This window comes from Nanorana parkeri, unplaced genomic scaffold (genome assembly GCF_000935625.1).
Source record: "Nanorana parkeri isolate BGI_ZX_2015 unplaced genomic scaffold, ASM93562v1 scaffold1271, whole genome shotgun sequence".
Lineage (NCBI taxonomy): Eukaryota > Metazoa > Chordata > Amphibia > Anura > Dicroglossidae > Nanorana > Nanorana parkeri.
Genome location: NW_017307539.1, coordinates 421,063 through 439,857, shown reverse-complemented (window position 1 = coordinate 439,857; position 18,795 = coordinate 421,063). Strand labels below are relative to the sequence as shown.

The window sequence follows — 18,795 nt, the reverse complement described above, 5'->3', positions numbered from 1 at the left end:
TGTACAAACAGGTAATGGTAATCACTGGTTCATTGGATTGTAATGCAATGGTTAATGGAGATCTGTACAAACAGGCAGTAGTATTCACTAGTTCAATGGATAGCAATGTATCGATTTTCCCAGAGGTTAGTACGTAACAGTCAATAGTTATCCCAGGTTAACTGGTAGCAATGCAATGGTTACTGTAGATATGCACACAAGCAATCAATAGTCAGCATGGGTTCACATAGGGCAGGAGCATTGGCTCTGCCCACTACTCTGAAATAGCCAAGTCTACTTGCGGTTTTGGTCGCTGGAACAAGGGTGCTTAGAAGCACTGGGTCTCACGGCGTTGAGGCGAGTGGAGCGCTGAGTTGATCAGCGTCCTTCCACTACTAACAGAAAGACGCCGATCAACTACCGGACCACGGCTTTATGCCGAGTGCTGCGTCTCGAAGGGGCGGAGCTTCTCCCTGCGCCTGCGCCCGACGTAGACGGCTCTGAAGGGAGAGATGACGGAGGCCCGTGCTGCGCCTGCGCGAGGCGACTACGGAGAGCCGCACCAGAGCTCACCTGTTTCCGATGGTAAGCTGAGGCGGCCGAACCGCGATGCGTCTGCGCCGGTAAGCGACGGCCACCCCTACCTGGTCCCCGCAGTGTCCGTCTATTACACTCTGGTGCTAATTTTTTAAACACTGCCCCCAAATATGATTTTAAAACATCTCTAAACTAACCTCTATACATGTTTCCACCTCCACTTCTGGGCTTGTGCACCGTGGGTGCATATTCAGAATCATATATGTGACTTGCCACATAAAACTATGACTTCCATTGAGGATAGAGGCTGAGCACAAGTGTGCATGCATGAGTGGTGAGCATGATACACATAATGGACACTGCTGTGTATAAACAGGAAAACAAATGGGATGGTGATGTCTATTATGTTGATCATCAAATGCAGGTGCTACATCTACGGGACGCACGTCACACAATATTTGCATAAACACTCCCAGGTGATAGACATGCTCCTGGTATGAGCTGGTGTTACCAAAGGACAGGAAGCAAGGATGGAGTTTATAATTAATGAGGGATTTGAGTGAAGCAATAAACAACCATGTAAGTTATACAGAAGGACCACTGCGTAACTAAAGTGAGGCAGGCGATACTTTCTGAGGAAATAAATCTAGCCTATACATACACTTTAAGGGGTCTATTTATAAATGTTGTACAAGGCCCTTCACTCTGCAAGCATCTATGAACATTTGATCTGTGTGGATATATGCAAAAATTTACATTCTTTAGTTGTTTCTTTACAAGGCAATATATTCTCAAATGTTTTTTGTGTAATACCACATTATGGCCAATAGATGGCCCTGATGAGCATGGAAAAGCACCGAATAAGCATTTATTTTCTATGCTCTTCATCACCATCTAGTGCCCATAATGTGGTATTACATGAAAATAAAAACATCTAGAAATAATGTACATTGCCTTGTAAAAAGAAACTAAAAATGTTCGCTTTGGCATATATCTGCACAGAACAAACATGCAAATCAAATTGTTTATAAACAGACCACTAAGTGTCACATGCTTCTCCATAGGTGGAAGTCCCAGGTAATCTCCTTCGACTTCCACTGTGCTGGGAAGGGGTGAAGCAAACCTGTTACTTTTCCCTGAATGGACAAGACACAGATTTGCTTGCACATAGTTTTATAAGGCTTTCCAAAGATGAAGGTTTGGTGGTATCACTATTCACCAAACATATTTAACATATATTCATGTTTTAGATGTTTCTGTATATCTGAATGGCATGTAAAACTAAATGTGTTGGTTTTTGCAGCTCCCTGCATCCCAGTGCTGGACCCAGCACAAATCATTTGCCACAACGATTCTGTGTCACTATCCTGGAGTAGAACTGCAGGTGCAATAAGTTATATGGCAAATGTCACCAACCCAGGAGTTGAAAGCCTCTACTGCCATACAGAGGACACGGGTTGCAGTATTGATAATCTGAAGTGCGGGCAGATATACATTGTGACAGTTACGGCTATCAATGCTCAGTGTTCAGGTCCAATTGCTCATCCAACTACACTTATAACTGGTAAGTTTTCGTTATAAAAATGATTTGATAATTTTGGTAATAAAGACTCATGTCTATTATATTAACCACTTTAGTACCAGAGCAATTTTTATTTTTTACACACATAAAATCTGAACATCTGAATTACTTTAAACCCCCAAACAAATGTATTTTTGAAAAGCAGTTGCATTTTTTTATGTCGCACAATATATGTGAAAATGTTTATCAAATCGATTTTTAGGTAGAAATACACTCAAATTAGTTTTAGTGCTCACAAACACAATATAATACCCAATTTTTTTTGAAAATATAAAAGATGAGGTTACGCCAACAAAATTGATATCAAACATGTTAAGCCGTAAAATTGCGATGGTGAAAAACTATGATACTCAAAATTGTCTATAGGTGGCACTTTAAAACCTTTACTGCTCATCATTTTAGAGTTAACTGTGAATAATGGCCCTAGTATTATTGCTTTCACTCTGACATTTGCAGCGATACCTATCATGTATGGCGCATTTGCATTCACAAGCAGATACCTGGAGTGATGGGGTTGCTTGATTTTTTTTAACTGTTTATTCATTTTATTATTTTTTTTTTTTAACTTTTTAAGAGGACTAACAAGCCACTATGTGATAGCATTTGGAGGTGACAGGTTCTCTTTATTAGACCCCTGATGTCTCCCTTGCCCTCCAATACAGATGATCAAGCACAGGATTGTGTTTGATTTCCTGTGTAACTGGGACTTCAGCCAAGTTTTTGACAGCTCTGCTTCTAATAGCTTACTATTAGAAGCGGTCACAGAGCAGATTAAGGAACAGACATTCCTTGGTCTTCTCCCACTCTCCATCCTGAGTGTATTTGCCACAGTCCCGGGCCCCAGAGGAACAGGAGAGCCTGGAAACCATGGTTGGGGTGCAGCATACATACAGGTCGTAAAGCTGCCCAGATCATTTGTAAAGCTGGGCAGCTGTAAAGCTGCCCAGATCATTTGTACTCAAAAGCCCTCCACCTGCTGTAAAAAACAGTACCAATGATGCTGCAACCATGACCTTGGTATGGCCATTTCAATGTAAGTCATATGTTCCTGAAGTGACTCATGTTAGGATCACTTTTTTCAGTTTTTGAATCAATATTTTATATATGTCCCAATATGTTTTTACCACATTGTGATTACAATCATTGAGATGACTTTTGAAACTGAGTTTGTTATCATTTTATTTCATATCATTTCAGCCCCCTGCCAGCCTCAGAATGTGGCTACTAAGATGAACTGTTCTGACTCAGCTGCACATGTGAGTTGGGATGCAGCTCCGGGAGCTTTGAGCTATCTTTCAGTGCTGAGAACTCCTACCCAGCAGTATCTTGTATGTAACAGCACGGAGGTTGGTTGTGTGATCAGCAGTCTGCCATGTGGACAGGCGTATGATGTCATAATAACAGCTGTTAACAGTCTATGCGCAAGTGAACCCAGCTTTCCCGTTGAGTTATACACAGGTAAGCTGGTCTATCTCGTGTAACTAGTATTTACCTTACATTAACAACCAAATATTATCTAACAATTGAGTTGTGATTATTCACATGAAAAATACATACTGTTTTAAAGTGACACTAAACTCAGGCGTTAAATCTTAAAAATGCATTAAAGTACCTTAACTATTAACAAAAATTTATCTTATTTGTGTATCACTCGGCTGTAGATCCTCAAATCATCTCTGAATTGGTGCTTACACTGTCCTTCCGTCTGGAGGGTGGCTACTTTTGTTCCCCATGGTCCCTGTGTGTGTTGTAAGGTAGTCACCGCTCCAAGCTCACTCCCATGATGGACTACAATTTCATGGTTAGTTTACTAATTTGTATTGAAGTTATAGTCATTACACAAGTAAGCTCGGAGTGGTGGCTACTTTACAACACACACAGGAACCATGGGGAACCAAAGCAGCCACACTCCAAAAGGAAGGACAGTGTCAGCACCAATTCAGAGATGATTTGAGGATCTACAGTATTCACAAGGCTCTATGTAGTACGGGGTGTCTGAAAAATCATAACAAAATTATATATATAGAGATATAGATATATACATTATATATCTATATCTCTATATCTCGATCTATATCTCGATATAGATATAGAGATATAGATATATAATGAATATATCTATAGCTCTATATAGATATAGAGCTATAGATATATATGCAGTCACTATAGTGTTCTCGCTCTGGATGCATCAGATGTGATGAAAAGCCTTAATTGCTTGCGTATGAAATGCCTCAATTTAAAAGTTCACACTTGTATCACATGTGTTTTGTGTCAGATTCATGAATGAGTTTTAGGTGTTATGCTTAGGGTGGAACTAAAGACAGCTCAGTTTTACTTGCTTAAAGGAATGGAGTTTTGGAAGTTTAGGGAGATACAGTTTTCCTATATTACTTGCCATTAAAGTGACATTAAAGGCAATTTTTCCCCCCCTCACCCCAACGTTAATTAAAGCACTTACCTTAAATGATGTCTCTTAATCCGATCTTCTTCTTTCCTGTAGTTTTCAGCCTTCTCTCCAGCGCTGCGGCGAGTCTCAGATCCAGCGCTGACTCTTCTGAGCTTGCTGGCACTTCCTGTCCCATGGTGTCTGCATGCGGGTGAATGCGTCAATATACTTACCTTGCGTCTCTCCTCGCCTCCTGGCCGAAAACGTGATCTGCGCATGCACCCACCCCAAGATGCTTTGCGGAAGTTTCACATTTTCGTTCGGGAGCGCGCGGGGAAGACACAGGTAAGTTTAATACCGCTGTTAAAGCGTTTTATTTTTTTAAAAAACTTTTTGCATATATCTACTGCTTGCCAGCAGTAGATATATTCAAAAAAGCTGAGGATTTAGAAACCCTTTAAATCCATGTCCGTATTCTTGTCAATTTACGTGTAACATACCTAAATAGTTTTTGGATGGTGTCTTATTTGATGCAGCCCAATCCCGACATGGTAGGCTAGGCAGCACAGACATAAGTCATGTATTTTGTGTAAGTATTTTGTGGTTTTTTTTATACATTTTTCTTAATTTCATTAACATTTTACCCATCATTATTGATTTTTCAAATTGTATTCTAAGTTATATAATTGTGCCCAAATTGGTAGGTAATGTAGTATACCTGACAACCTGTCTAACTGCATCATTGAAAGGCCAAAAATAACCTTCCAGGAGCCCTCTCCTCCATATTATTAATGAGCCTGGGCTTGGTGAGAACCCAGTTCGTCTGAGTTTACACCACTCAAAACTGTGACCGCCACCGCCCTACTCCCAGACCAATCAGTGGCCACTGTTGCTGCCGGGCATTCCACGCATAGGAAATGTGCATGTAACAACTGATTGGGCCAGGAGAAGGGTGTTGGTTTTAAATGGGCTTGGGAGAACTCAGGTGAACTAGGTTCACTCCAAACTCAGGCTCATCACTACTCCCTATTACAGTTTTGTGCACTTTCTGGAATTTAAGCATTCCGAAGTGTGTGCAGGCAGGCAGTTTGCATGGGAAAATGTTCAGAAAACTACATCGCAGAGGAAAGGGTCTCACTTGACAATCCAGCATGTATGTGCTCATAGAGGAGTCAGCTTTTTATATGCAAAAGTTTGCACTTTTGGTTTTGTAAATTGGCCTGATTTAGCGATGCTCACATTATTTAGACTGTGCTGTCGTCAGAAGAAAAGATAGACACTGATAAAATACAATGGGTCTTTCCTTTCTTCTGTGATATGAAAACCTTAACATTCAAATCAGGAACTTTAGAAAAAAGTAATTTAGCAGAAAAATAAACAGTATGCAAATTGCTTCTGTAAAATAAAATAAATGCTCACTAGACCCTGCAAAAAAATCATTTTGTTTAGTTTTGGATCGATTCGGATTTTTATTTCTTTATTGTTATGGTTTTCGGATCCGAAATTCAATCCAGTTCGTTATTTGGATTTCGTATAAGTCCGTTGTGGATAAGTTCCTGTTGTGGAAAGATCCACACAGGGCCGTCTTTGATAATGATTGGACCCTGGGCAAACATTTTCTTGGGCCCGCTAACCAAGCCCGCTAACTGCCATGCAGTTTCTCTCTCCACCCCAACATCCCAAATCAATTTATTTATTTTATATTTGTGTTAAATGATTGGCCCGGTAACTTAAGGAGTGTGACAATAAAAAATATATCTGCGGTGCTCGCTGATTGTAATACTCCTGCAGTTACTGTTTGTGAACCACCCCCCTCTGCGGCATTCACAAAGTCCGATAGAAGTGACATTTCAGACCGATTAGTTGTTCTACGCAGATATGATCGGTTCTCCTGCACTTGCGCAGTATGCCGATCTCCCCTGGAACAGTTGACAAAGCGTTGGAATGCTTGACCCGATAGGCGGTCACACATTCCATCGCTGTCAAACAGAGCGGGATTACGTTGTAATGTGTGACCACGTCACCGGTCACACATTCCAACATAGTCACAAACTTTGATAAAACACCCGCTCTGTCACTTGCAAATGTGTCCCTTGAGTAGTATCCAGTAGTGTGGGAGGAGCAGGGCACTGTGGCTCTGTCTCTTTTCAAAGCACAGGGATCAGAGCTAGGGTTGCACAGATACTTCAGGGCAACTGACCCTTTTGCCCTGCGTTAAAGACGGGCCTGGATCCACAACAGGAAGTCACATGGCCATGCCTGTAATGCCCAACGGCCCTAAAAATAAAATCTGATTGGCAAGAGAACAGTTACATGTCTGATTAAATTTCCTTTTAAATTAAATTCAGATGGATCAGAATTTTCGTTAAAGGAACATTCAAAATTGTTTGCATTTAGATGCATTCGTATTCGGACATTCTGATGCATCCGAATGGCCGAATTTAATGACATTCAGAATTAAATGAAATATACATGTCTAACGTTCACTTCTGCAGGTTTTAAAAACTGAAAAGTCTGTGAATAAATATGAATTTGTACCTTGTTTCTCTTCCCCATGGATATATATAATATTCCTTCTATTAATCTGAGTAATTGAGTGGAATTGCATGCTTTATGTGGTTGCAAAGCCATCATATGTAAAAGCTTAATAGGCTGCAGATGTGAAAATCTACATAATATCTAGCATTGTGACTATCTTCTAATGGGACTAGCATGATACTGTTGTAACTATCAAATATGGTTCTTTTGCAGTTCCCTGTGTACCACATGCAGTGTGGTCTGATATTAATTATGAGTCTAGTGTGGTAACTGTAATGTGGGCCGAAACACCAGGAGCCGTGAATTATACAGTAACTGCCACAGGGTCTCAAGGGGAGTATTATTGCCAAACAAGCAACACATCATGCAGTTTCCCCCAACTCTCTTGTGGTGGAATATATAATGCTACGGTTGTTGCTGCAGGAAACACTTGTATCAGTGATGTCATCTGCACCCACAGGCTGGGGAGGGACATGACCTGTAGGTGTGGAAAACAGGTCTTCTGCCCTGTCAGATAGGGCTGGACTATCTATTCATTGACAGATATATTAACCCTATGGCAGGTAAAAGAGCTATTTTTATGTAGTTCCTCTGTGCACTTAGCTTTTTGCTTTGAGTCCAGATTTAACTTGCATGTCACCAACTTGCACAACCTTTCATTGTTCCAGAAAACATCCTTGATGTCTACATTTGAGTGAATGTAGACATCAGCATGTGGGCCGTGACATTTGTTTTCTACAATATTTTAACAGCGGGCAAGATGGCTCCTGATTACTTGGAGGGTTCAGATGATCATTATTGGGTGTGGGCTGGTTCTATTTCTTTTGTTCTTTTGTGTTTGACAATAACATATAACTAATGCTTATTTTTTTTTTAGCTCCTTGTAAAGCAACAAATCTTAAAATGGTCTTCGATTGCAATATGGCATTTGCAGTCATTGATTGGGAAGCAGCCCTTGGGGCAATCACATATACAGCTACGATCACTGCAGAAGATGGGCAAAGGAGGGAATGCAGCTCATTAGGACTCAGCTGTACACTGGATACATTACAATGTGGTCAGATATATAGCTTGACTGTGGAAACGTTTGGCTTAAGTTCTAGCAGCATAGCCAGCTCTTCAGAATATTTTCACACAGGTAATTTTTAAGTCAAAGCAATCCCATTTCCTCAGATATCACTACTTTGTATTATACTATAATTTCTTTGAAAGTGTGTTCAGTTTTTTTCCCCTAACATAAAAATTTGGAGATACTATATAGGGCCTCCGTAATTTGTGCAATGGCGTCACTTTGTTGTGTTAAATAATGCAATCTTTTGAGGATGCCTTACTGCAATGTACATTAGGACTTAACACTGTATTGTTATTCCTCTACAAATAGTTAATTTATTGTGCACTAATTTTAAAATAATTTATTCTTAAGCGCCATGTATACCACAGAATGTCACTGCACATGTTGACTGCCATGCTAATGAAGCTGCTCTGACCTGGAACAAAACACCCGGGGCTTCTAATTACACAGCCATGGTGGTGGGACCAGATGGAGAACACACTTGTCACACAACATCCACTTCTTGTGACATCACACATTTGAACTGTGGCCTCACCTACCACCTTACTGTCACAGCATACAATGGCCAATGTCAAGGACAACCCAGTGACCCCACAGAATTTATCACAGGTACAAATATTTATACTTAAATAAATAAGGCACTTAGAATGTAGTCATTATTTGTATGTGCTTTATGAGTGTCAAAGAATTTAAAAGTTTAAGAATATGTTTCCGGGACTGTCCCTGATATCCCTTATTTACTGGCCCACTTTTCCTATATGTGAGTGTTCCCAATGGGTTTAAAAATGTTAGCTTAGAAAACAATTTTAATTTCAAATGGTCTTTATTTTTTTTAATTATATTGTTGTCCACATACCTCATCATATAATATTCTGTTGTCTGAAAATCCCCCCCACACACAAACACCCACCCACACACATACCCTGCACTTTAACATGCATGATGGAGTCATGGAAACACTACAATATATAGTATCTTGAATCAATATAATTATGATGACCTTTCTGCTTCATGACTTTTTACTTAAGTGACACTAAACTCAGCAGTTAAACCTTAAAAGTGCATTAAAGTCCCTTAACTATTAATAATACTGTAACTTACTTGTGTATCACTTGGCTGTAGATCTTCAAATCATCTCTGAATTGGTGCTGACACTGTCTTTCCTTCTGGAGGGGGGCTACTTTTGTTCCCCATGGTCCTTGTGTGTGTTATAAAGTAGCCAGCGCTCCAAGCTTGCATCCGTGATGGACTACAATCTTATGTTTAGTTTAATAATTTGTATGGAGATTGTGGTCCTTCATGGGAGTGAGCTTTGAGCAGTGGCTACTTTACAACACACACAGGGATCAGTGTCAGCACGAATTCAGACATGATTTGAGGATCTACAGCCGAGTGATACACAGATAACCTACATAGTTTTAATAACTAGGGTACTTGAATGCATTCTTAAGGTTTACAATTTGACTTTAGTGTTACTTTATGGGGAGTTCCATCTTACATTTTTTCATATAATTCAAAACATGGTTTTCCATTTCATCAAGATGGATAAAATGCCTTAGTTTTATATTCTATTTACAGTATGATATTACATAATCTAATCCAAACTTGATTTCTAAGTCAATCAACACCACCTCAACCTTTTACCCAGTTTTGAAAGGTCATGTTTATTGTTTACCAACTGAGCCTGGATTGATATACTTTCTATTTTTAACCACCAATTCTAGCTTAGTAGACAAAATAGGAGCAGAATGGTAGCTGACTTGGTTCCCGACAGCTAAGTGTTCAAGTGTTTTAACCTAGATTCAGCTTAAAAAGTACTAATGCTTTGGTACTTAGTGTCTATATGCATAGCTTATGGAGTCCCTTCTTACCCTAAAACCTGCTTCTAAGTTAACAGATGGGGATTTGCTTCCAGATAGATAACTCTTAAAAGCGAATCATTGAAAGTGAATGCTGTTTGCTTTTATGACAGCTAAACAATTTATAACACATGCCTGGAAGAAGCACTCGGCCCTGAAGGTCCAAAATGTAGACTAGATGGATGTAGGTTTAATTCGTAAATAACAAGGAACCTTTTTGACACCTAAGCAAAAAATCTCAGTATGTAGCATATCCTAATTAGGGTCATACATGCATAGATTCCAGTTATTTTTCTTCCACTCTTTCTTATTGCTGATCCTGACCCCTCATTAGGAAAACATACCTTACATTTTTACCTTGGCATTACCTTGAGGATAGTAAATACTTCTAATTTGAGTCATATTAGCCTTTCTCTATCTACCAAACTATGGAAAGATAGTTTACCTCTAAGAACACCTCATTCATTTGCCCAAATCCAAGAACTTCTTACTTACAAGTTGTCTAATATTCATTATTTAGCATTATTTCTCACCTGTTACTTGTCATCATTTAAAGCATATCTAAATCCTAAACTTTTTTTATACTGTTCCACTGGTGATATTTCTCTTCACTTCTACTCCAGTGTATACTACAGGAAGTGACCTGAAATCTCTCCATAGTTGTTACTGGAAAAAGCATCCCCATTGGATGATTTTCCTTCTATTCTTATTCCCATGACAACTCAGATTTAGTCAGTGACAGTAGATAGCGGTTACCAGGGCAAACTAGGAGTAAATCTCCACCTGAAAATCACTCACCTCATAGATCTCCTTTAATGCTTTCAACAGTGGAAATGTAGGGTATGCTGTAACCCCCACTCCTCATTCCTATACAACTGCCTCTCTTCTTTGTATTATTATTGCTAAAGGTTTAATACACACATAGGTGAGGTTAGACACTGTCTGCCTTCATAGGTACTTTTGGTCATCAACCCTCTTTCGGTGATATTTCAGAGATGAAAGATACCCGATTTTGTGGTGACTTCTTTTTACAGGCTGCAGGCAACCATAGCAGCATAATGATCTATATAGACAGCCACATGTATGGAAATCAGTTTAACAGAAGAAAAACTTATAGTGAAATTGAGATAGCCTTTAGCAAATTTACCAGGATGAGAAAACCTTTGCTGTGCAACAGGTGCTTTTTGTTATGCGCTGAAAAGATTTGGGCCCACTCTTCCGGTCCCTGACCCTCTGCTGTGTAGAATAACTCACCTAGGAACTTACTCCCTGATCATTCCATCATTGCCACTATCATTTTGGAACTTCATCCTCAAAAGCCAAAGAGCCACCCTTATAACAAAGGATGGGTTTCTGAATATCAGCCTGTACTTGCACATCTACAACTAGTTGGAATCTAGTCTACAAAAAACGAGGTCAGCAAAAATATTTTTACATAACTATGCTTTGTGCAGCATGCTAAGGATTATTCAAGATTTAGACAAGAGGTCATAGGGAACTAGCTGGGGATGCTACATTTTCATAAATTTTTACAAATTTATTTGTTTGTCTGTCCTCAGCCCCATGTATACCTGTGAATGTCCTGAGAGAAATAAACTGTGAAGCTGGATCTGTAGCTTTGTCTTGGTCGGCAATGGCTGATATTGAAGGTTTTACATCATATCTCATGGGTTCTGATGGTGTCAATAAAACATGTAAAACCACAGAAATGAATTGTACCTTTCCTGGCCTAACATGTGGAAATGAATATGATGGTTTTGTGTATGCTGTTAACAAACAATGCGAAGGACCATTGAGCCAAACTGTAAAGATCTACTCTGGTATGTGTAATTAAATAAAGTTTGCAGGTATTGCCCTAAATGTTGACTGCCCTAAATGTTGACAGAAGTTGACAGATACACCTTCCCTGGCTATAAAGTAATATTGCTAATAGTTTTTCTTTTTACAAAGATTGTTTTGGTTTAATACGAGAGGTTTACATAAACACTGGGATGGGTCAAGAACACAGGCAAAGATAGACATTTCAATGCACAATATTGACTACACAATTAAATATTGTGATCGGGGAATAATGATAGTGTGCATATGTATTGGGGCATATAAAAGGAAAATCAATATTGTGTATGAGAGTTTCTCCTCCATTGGATCTTCCTATTAGTCAACATTGTTGCGAATGGTGGCCGTCAGCGACTAGTCAATGTTAGGGCAGAACGGAGAGTGGCAAGACTGGTACAAGACAACAGAAGGGCAACAGTGCAATGTCAGATTCCTCGCATCACCTTTCAACATCTCGTGGAGTCATCTCGTGGCTCAACGAAGTGCTGATGAGGTGGTCATAATAATCTGGCCACTCAGTGTATATATATATATATCTATATCTATCTATAGATATAGATATATATAAATCAACAAGGATACCTGTGAATTATGCATATTGTTACAATCACAGGTGGGTTAGGGTTTGTATTGATAGTTTATATTTTGTGTCAAGATGAGTGTGTAGTGACATAATTACAGAAGAAAATAAGGAGTAAATATACATGAAGGAAGACAAAGGGAGTCAGGCTATTTTATTTTTCAAGGACAGAAAATTGAGCCTGGGTTCTTTAAGGTTATACTGATTACCAGCATCTTACTTTGCAATTATGTCATCTGTTATATGCCTCCAGTGGATGCATCCACTATATGTACAATATGTACCTAGTGTTATCTTTTGATGCCCAGAAAGTAACACATTAGCATAATACTTTTATCTTTTATTACTTTGGTCACCAGCCCCTTGTGTTCCCTTGGATGTAAAGACCTCTGTTAATAGTACAGAAAACTCAGTGCTCTTATCCTGGAATTATTCCCCTGGAGCCCTTACTTATACATCGTCACTGATCAGCTTCCATGGAGAGAGGCATAACTGCAGCAGTCAGAATACATCATGTCAGGTAGAAGAGCTGACATGCGGAGAGGTGTACACCACAGTGGTCACTGCGTACAACAGCATGTGCAGCAGTGGTGAAAGCACTGCTACTGTTTTCAAATCAGGTAAGATAACAAGATTAGGCCATAGATAAGCAAAATTCTATAAGCTTTTCATCAGCTTTCAAGCATCCACCACTTATTTCATTTGTTTCCCAATTTAAAAACTGTTATATGGGATTGCAGTTTAATTTGATTTATACCCGTGTTCACAATTGAGCAATCAAAACTGCAGGTGGTAGATTTCTGAGAACCATTTATTTCTAATGCAATTCTGTTTCCAGTGAAACATTGATAGAAAGCTTCCAAAGTTGCCAAGTGTATAGTCAGTATAACTATTACATTACTATAGATGTGTTATATCTGTACATTAATGATCTTTTAAGTACAGTAAATGTATCTTATGAAGGAGATTATGCTTACTTGAGGAATGAAAATAACATTTGCTCCATCGCAGGAGTTACATATATATTATATATTAGATGCCTGTTGTCCAGGAGGATCTATAACTTGGATAAGCTCAAAGAGCAACTGAATAACCTATAAATTATTACCATAAATTTATATTGGGACAATACTATTCTGCTAATTTCCCAATTTAGGTAACACTAATGAACTGCCAGTCCTTGATGGACTCTCAGTAATAACCTAGGAACATATTTAATTAAAGTGTATGTATGCCAAAAACATATTTTTTTTCCTCATCTTGGATAGAGTGATGAGTGGATAGAACCCCCTTAGATTTGTTATTGCTGCTGTTGTTCCTGCTGGGGAGATTTACCCTCGATATTTGGCCTGGTGACAACTGTGAATGGTATTCGCCTATCTTTCGAGAATATTTCTGTCACTTGCTGGTGTGTCTCCAGGACAGGGAGTGAGTGTAAATCTCCCCAATGGGACAAAGATAGAAAACAAATAAACTGATACGGGATTTTTCCCTTTCTCTAAGCTATTCAAAACTAAAAGAAAACAAGTTACTGTACACTTTGAACTACATTGGCCGTAGGACATTAATGATCCTAAATACATCTGTAGCACCTCCTTAGCCCCTAAAGGCTATTAGGAACCCCTAGAGGTCAGGTGGGTGGACATTGCACCTCAGGGTAGACGTCTTGATGTGTAGTGAGGATGTAAACAGTTGAGTGCCAGACACTTTTGAACATTGATAAAGTTATTAAAGGACCAGCAAATCTCTAACGAGAGAGGGTTGGGAGGTGGGGGGTGTCACAAAATACCCCATAAATACAGCATAGATCACAGAACCTGAATACTGCTCCTTGTCATTCAAAGGAAAACCTTCAAGCCGAGACTAGAACTCGTTAGGATGGACTAAACAGCAGCAGTAGCACTTATCTTACTGGATGGTCCACCAGACTTCTTGCAAGGTCCAAGCTTCTACACAGCTTATCTGGACTTTCCTCATGCAACAAAATTTACTCTCTGCTAATCCAGTCTAAGGTTCAGTTTCGCTCCTTCTGGGCAAAACCATCAGACAGTCAGTGCAAGTTTCAGGTCCTGGCCTCATCTTTAACTAGCAAATGTGTCCTCCCCAAACAGCAAGCCTGCAAGGTCAGGAAGAGCAGCACACACCTCCTCCTCAGGCAAAGCCTGGGAGGAAAGAGACTTTCAGAAGGTTGTCTTAAATATTTATATCCTTTCCCAGCCTGCACCACTGACAATAATCCTCCTAGTGGTTGGCCGGGGGATACAAATATTCATAACTCAGGTTATTGTATCTTCCCAAACTTATGCCAGGCATATTGCCCAGGCAGCAGACAGAAGCAGACTGTAGAACTGAGCTTCAGGACAAACCAACGAAAGCAGAATCTGAGCTTAGGCTGGTTACCTTCTAGCAGAACTACATTAAAAAAAGTCACTCCTGCTTAGGGCAGGGTGGCTTCACATCTAGTTGTTATTAGGGTTGCACAGATACCAAGTACAGTACTCGGTACAAGTACGAGTACATGTACCGATACTTTTGAGCTCCAAGACTACACTAGAGAAAAATTCAAAACTTAGGAGGCAGCTGTCATTTGTAAGGAGCACACGGAGCTCCTGGGATTTGTACATGTCTGTTTTAATGTAAGATTTAGTTTTTATAAATATAAATAAAGGGATGCACAGATATCAGTTTTGTGAGTACGAGTACTGGTACTTGCCGAGTACTTACAAGTACGAGTACTGATACATTTTTGTTTATTGTCATGTGACAGTTTTTCTAAAACAATACAGTCTAATGATTTCAGGACAGTGGTGGAGTGCCAGAGCCAGGTCTCAGCTGCAACCTCTGCAATCCTGGTAGTTCTCATGAAAATGCCAAGTATCTGCACTGGTACTCGAAAAGTATCTGTGCATCCCTAGTTGTTATAAAGCAAAATAACATGTTATCACATTTTACACTATTTAGTATGATACAGCTGATAATGATTTATTTTTTGCCCCCTTATATTTCAGTCCCATGTTCTCCAGTAAATCTGGAAGTCCATGTTACTTCTGATCTGTTAGTCCTCTCCTGGGGAGAAGCGCCTGGTGCTGTAAACTATACCACAGAGGTAACTGGAGTTGATGGAGAGACCTACACATGTCATTCAACAAATACTTCATGTGCAATGACCAATCTGATGTGTGGTTGCAATTACTCTGCGTTAGTGACAGCCAATGGAGAAGAATTCAGTAGTACAGTCAATCATGCATATGAATTTAAAACAGGTAAGGAACAGACTTCACAACATTGGTGGTAAATTGGTCAGAAGGTGCAACCCAGAGCCATGAGTTCATAAATAACTTCTACTTACCATACTTCACATATATTATTCAGTAAACTGTGCACAGAGTAAATAACAAACTGCAGACACTTTATTAAAGCTAGATTAGTACACAGTGTATTTTAATTGGTTGCTATGCTTACATGACTTGCTTGTTTTGCTCCTTGTGCTCTTTTATTGAATGCATTCATTAGAGAGTACCCAAATCTGGCCTCATTTGTCAAAGTAAAAAATTTGGTATTATCTTTACTGCCCCACTAAGACCAAATTTAAACTTCATTATCCAAACCTTGCTTTTTAGGGTAGGTTTAAATCTGATTGCTGTTGTGGGTCAGTAAAGAGTTTTTTATCACAGACACTATGACAGCTGGACAACAATTGTATTCTGCACTGAATAAACCAACATTTCTCTCATTCACATGCCTTTTTTTTTACTGTGTTATCGTACTAATAAAGCCTATAGTAGGCTTTTACAGAAGTATTCTTTTTAAATGTATTACTTAAATGTATTTCTTATAAGCCAACACACATACATTATTTTTATGCATGTCATATGTTTTCCAATACAATGGGAATTTATCAAAACTGGAGCAAACAAAATGTGGAGCAGATTTGTACTGCAGCCAATCAGCTTCTCTCTCTCATTTTCAAATCTTACCTGAACAAACTGAAGAGAGATGCTGATTGGTTGCCATCGGCAACTGCTCCAGATTCTGTTTGCTCCAGTTTTATAAATTCCCCCCAATGTCTTTTGAACTTTAGACAAAAGAAGGTCTTTAGAAACTTTTGTATGGGCCCCACAGTTGTGCCTCTGGTTGAACTCAGAAGAGAATATTCATCCTACTCAAGAATTGGGTTATATCATGAGAAATATTAGATTGTTGAAAATATAACCCATATGGCATCTTTATATTTTTTCACAGCTCCCTGTACACTCCAAAATATACTCATACATGTGGATTGTGTGGCCAATTCCGCAACGGTTTCATGGAATTCTAGTCTGGGAGCTAAGACTTACACCTCTGTAGCTGTTGGAACAAATGGAGAATACCTTATTTGTAACTCCACGGCTACATCATGTCAATTTACTAACTTAACATGCGGAATATCTTATGAAGTAATTGTCAAAGCAATTAATGAAATGAGCGGCAGCAGGCCAAGTCTCCCTGTAGCTTTCACAACAGGTAAGTCCATGGAATTTAAACAAAAAAGTACTTTATTTCTAATAAACTTAAAGCAAACTTGTGTTTCATTTTAAATGTAGTTTTAAAAAAATCCTACAGTACTGGTTGCCGATACGGACACTCTCATTGGATAGGGAGATGGCATTTGGTGGAGCAATGTCGGTATGGGTTTACTGTAAATTATGAGCAGGTAGCCTGTATTCTTGTAAACATTTCAATGCTTACTTTGACTGGCTGGTACCCTTAAAGTGAACCAAGCTCAATATATACAGTAACCTATTTTTGAACATTTCCTCTCTTCTTCCAATGTGCATAAATGAATATATTAGTTAACTGATAATGGCTCTGCGACCTTAGTGAGTCTGGCCCCAGTGTTATATCTGACACACAGCCAAGGCAAAGGGTGGGATCACAGTCCAGGTAATGATATTTAACATATAAACATTCATATAGGCGCCAAACAGCAACATGAAGGAGTCTAATATGCCTTTATTTGTTCATTACTTTCACTGCCTTTATTTACACTACCTTTTCCTGATAGTTAACAATTTTCCATAGACACACATGTGCGTTATGCAGGCTTTACATAGGACACATTTGAATTGCCATTAGTGTCTATAACTTCTTATTGTACTAATGGGCTTTTGTCCAAGTCTACTTTTTGATAATGCCTCTAAAGAAACTGTTCTGGTCTATTGGACCCTTAGTCCTTTGAAAATGTAAAATACAGTATATTTAGCAAATTAAAGCAGTAGTACTCCAGGCAGAAAAACATAATCTTAGACTTTCAATAGTATATAGTATATGTGATATATGTCATTCTGACAGCACGCAGCTGTTCAGAATACAATTTACTATACGGCTCCCTCAACAAAAATAGATTGAACAATCAACTTTTGGCGAACCGGGTGGTGCCAGCTGGGCCACACAAGACTCAATGAATTGAGCAGCGAATGGCTAGGCTAAGTATACAGAAACTAGACCTCAAGATTAAAGTCTATTAGCAGTTATATGTAGTTCCATAGACCATTGAATAATTCCATTGCAATGTTTTGCCTTTACAGCTCCCTGTGTTCCAGTGCTGAAACCATTGCACATCAACTGTTATGACAACTCTGTTTCATTGTCCTGGGACAAAACATTAGGTGCAGTCAATTATACCTCAAGTATCACCAGTCCAACGGTGGAGACTCTCTCCTGCACCACACTGGACACCGAGTGCACAATTAGAGACCTGAAGTGTGGACAGATCTACAGCGTGACAGTTACAGCCAATAATAGTCAATGCTTGGGTCCTATATCCACTCCATCTATGCTTACAACCGGTAACATTTAAGTTGCTTGTTTTTGTTGTAGTATTACTGCACTGATAAATACATTGTATGCGTAACACTAGTTATCATTACAGTTCCCTGTCAGCCTCAAAATGTGATGGCAGAAATGAAATGTTATAATTCTTCAACACTTCTGAGCTGGAATGAAGCTCCTGGAGCTCTGAGGTACATGGCCACTCTAACGGGATTTGGTGAGGAGCAGCTTGTGTGTAATAGTACTGGACCATCCTGTGGAATCTCTGGATTACATTGTGGACAAAGCTACAATGTGACAGTGACAGCGTTCAACAATGACTGTCAGAGTATACCAAGCTCTGAAACTGAGCTTTACACAGGTAACTAGATCTACATTTTACTCATATAGATTGATTGTGGACCTAGATAAATCTGAGGCCATCTACTTCATTAAATGCGGCAGTTTTGCATATGTTGATGTGAAATATTCAAGATAAATGGTTAAAGGAAATTATTAAATGGTTAAAGGAAATTATTTAAATTCCTTGGGGTTGGTTTTAGTTTCACAACCTGGCATAGTTTTACAAAAGGATAAATGTGGTGTTTGTAACAGTTTGAAGCTCACCTGAATGAT

At 39.1% G+C, this 18,795-nt stretch overlaps 1 protein-coding gene across 1 annotated transcript; it reads left to right on the top strand.

Annotated features, from left to right (window-relative positions):
• Positions 1-491: 491 nt before the first annotated feature.
• On the top strand, positions 492-18,549 carry LOC108797402 (fibronectin type III domain-containing protein 7-like). Its single transcript, XM_018568990.1, has 11 exons — positions 492-602; positions 1,581-1,713; positions 1,820-2,080; positions 7,900-8,160; positions 8,446-8,703; positions 11,513-11,773; positions 12,729-12,989; positions 15,378-15,632; positions 16,612-16,872; positions 17,937-18,130; positions 18,229-18,549. The coding sequence occupies exons 1-11, from the start codon at positions 492-494 to the stop codon at positions 18,547-18,549; spliced, it is 2,577 nt and encodes an 858-aa protein (XP_018424492.1).
• The last annotated feature ends 246 nt before the right edge of the window (positions 18,550-18,795 follow it).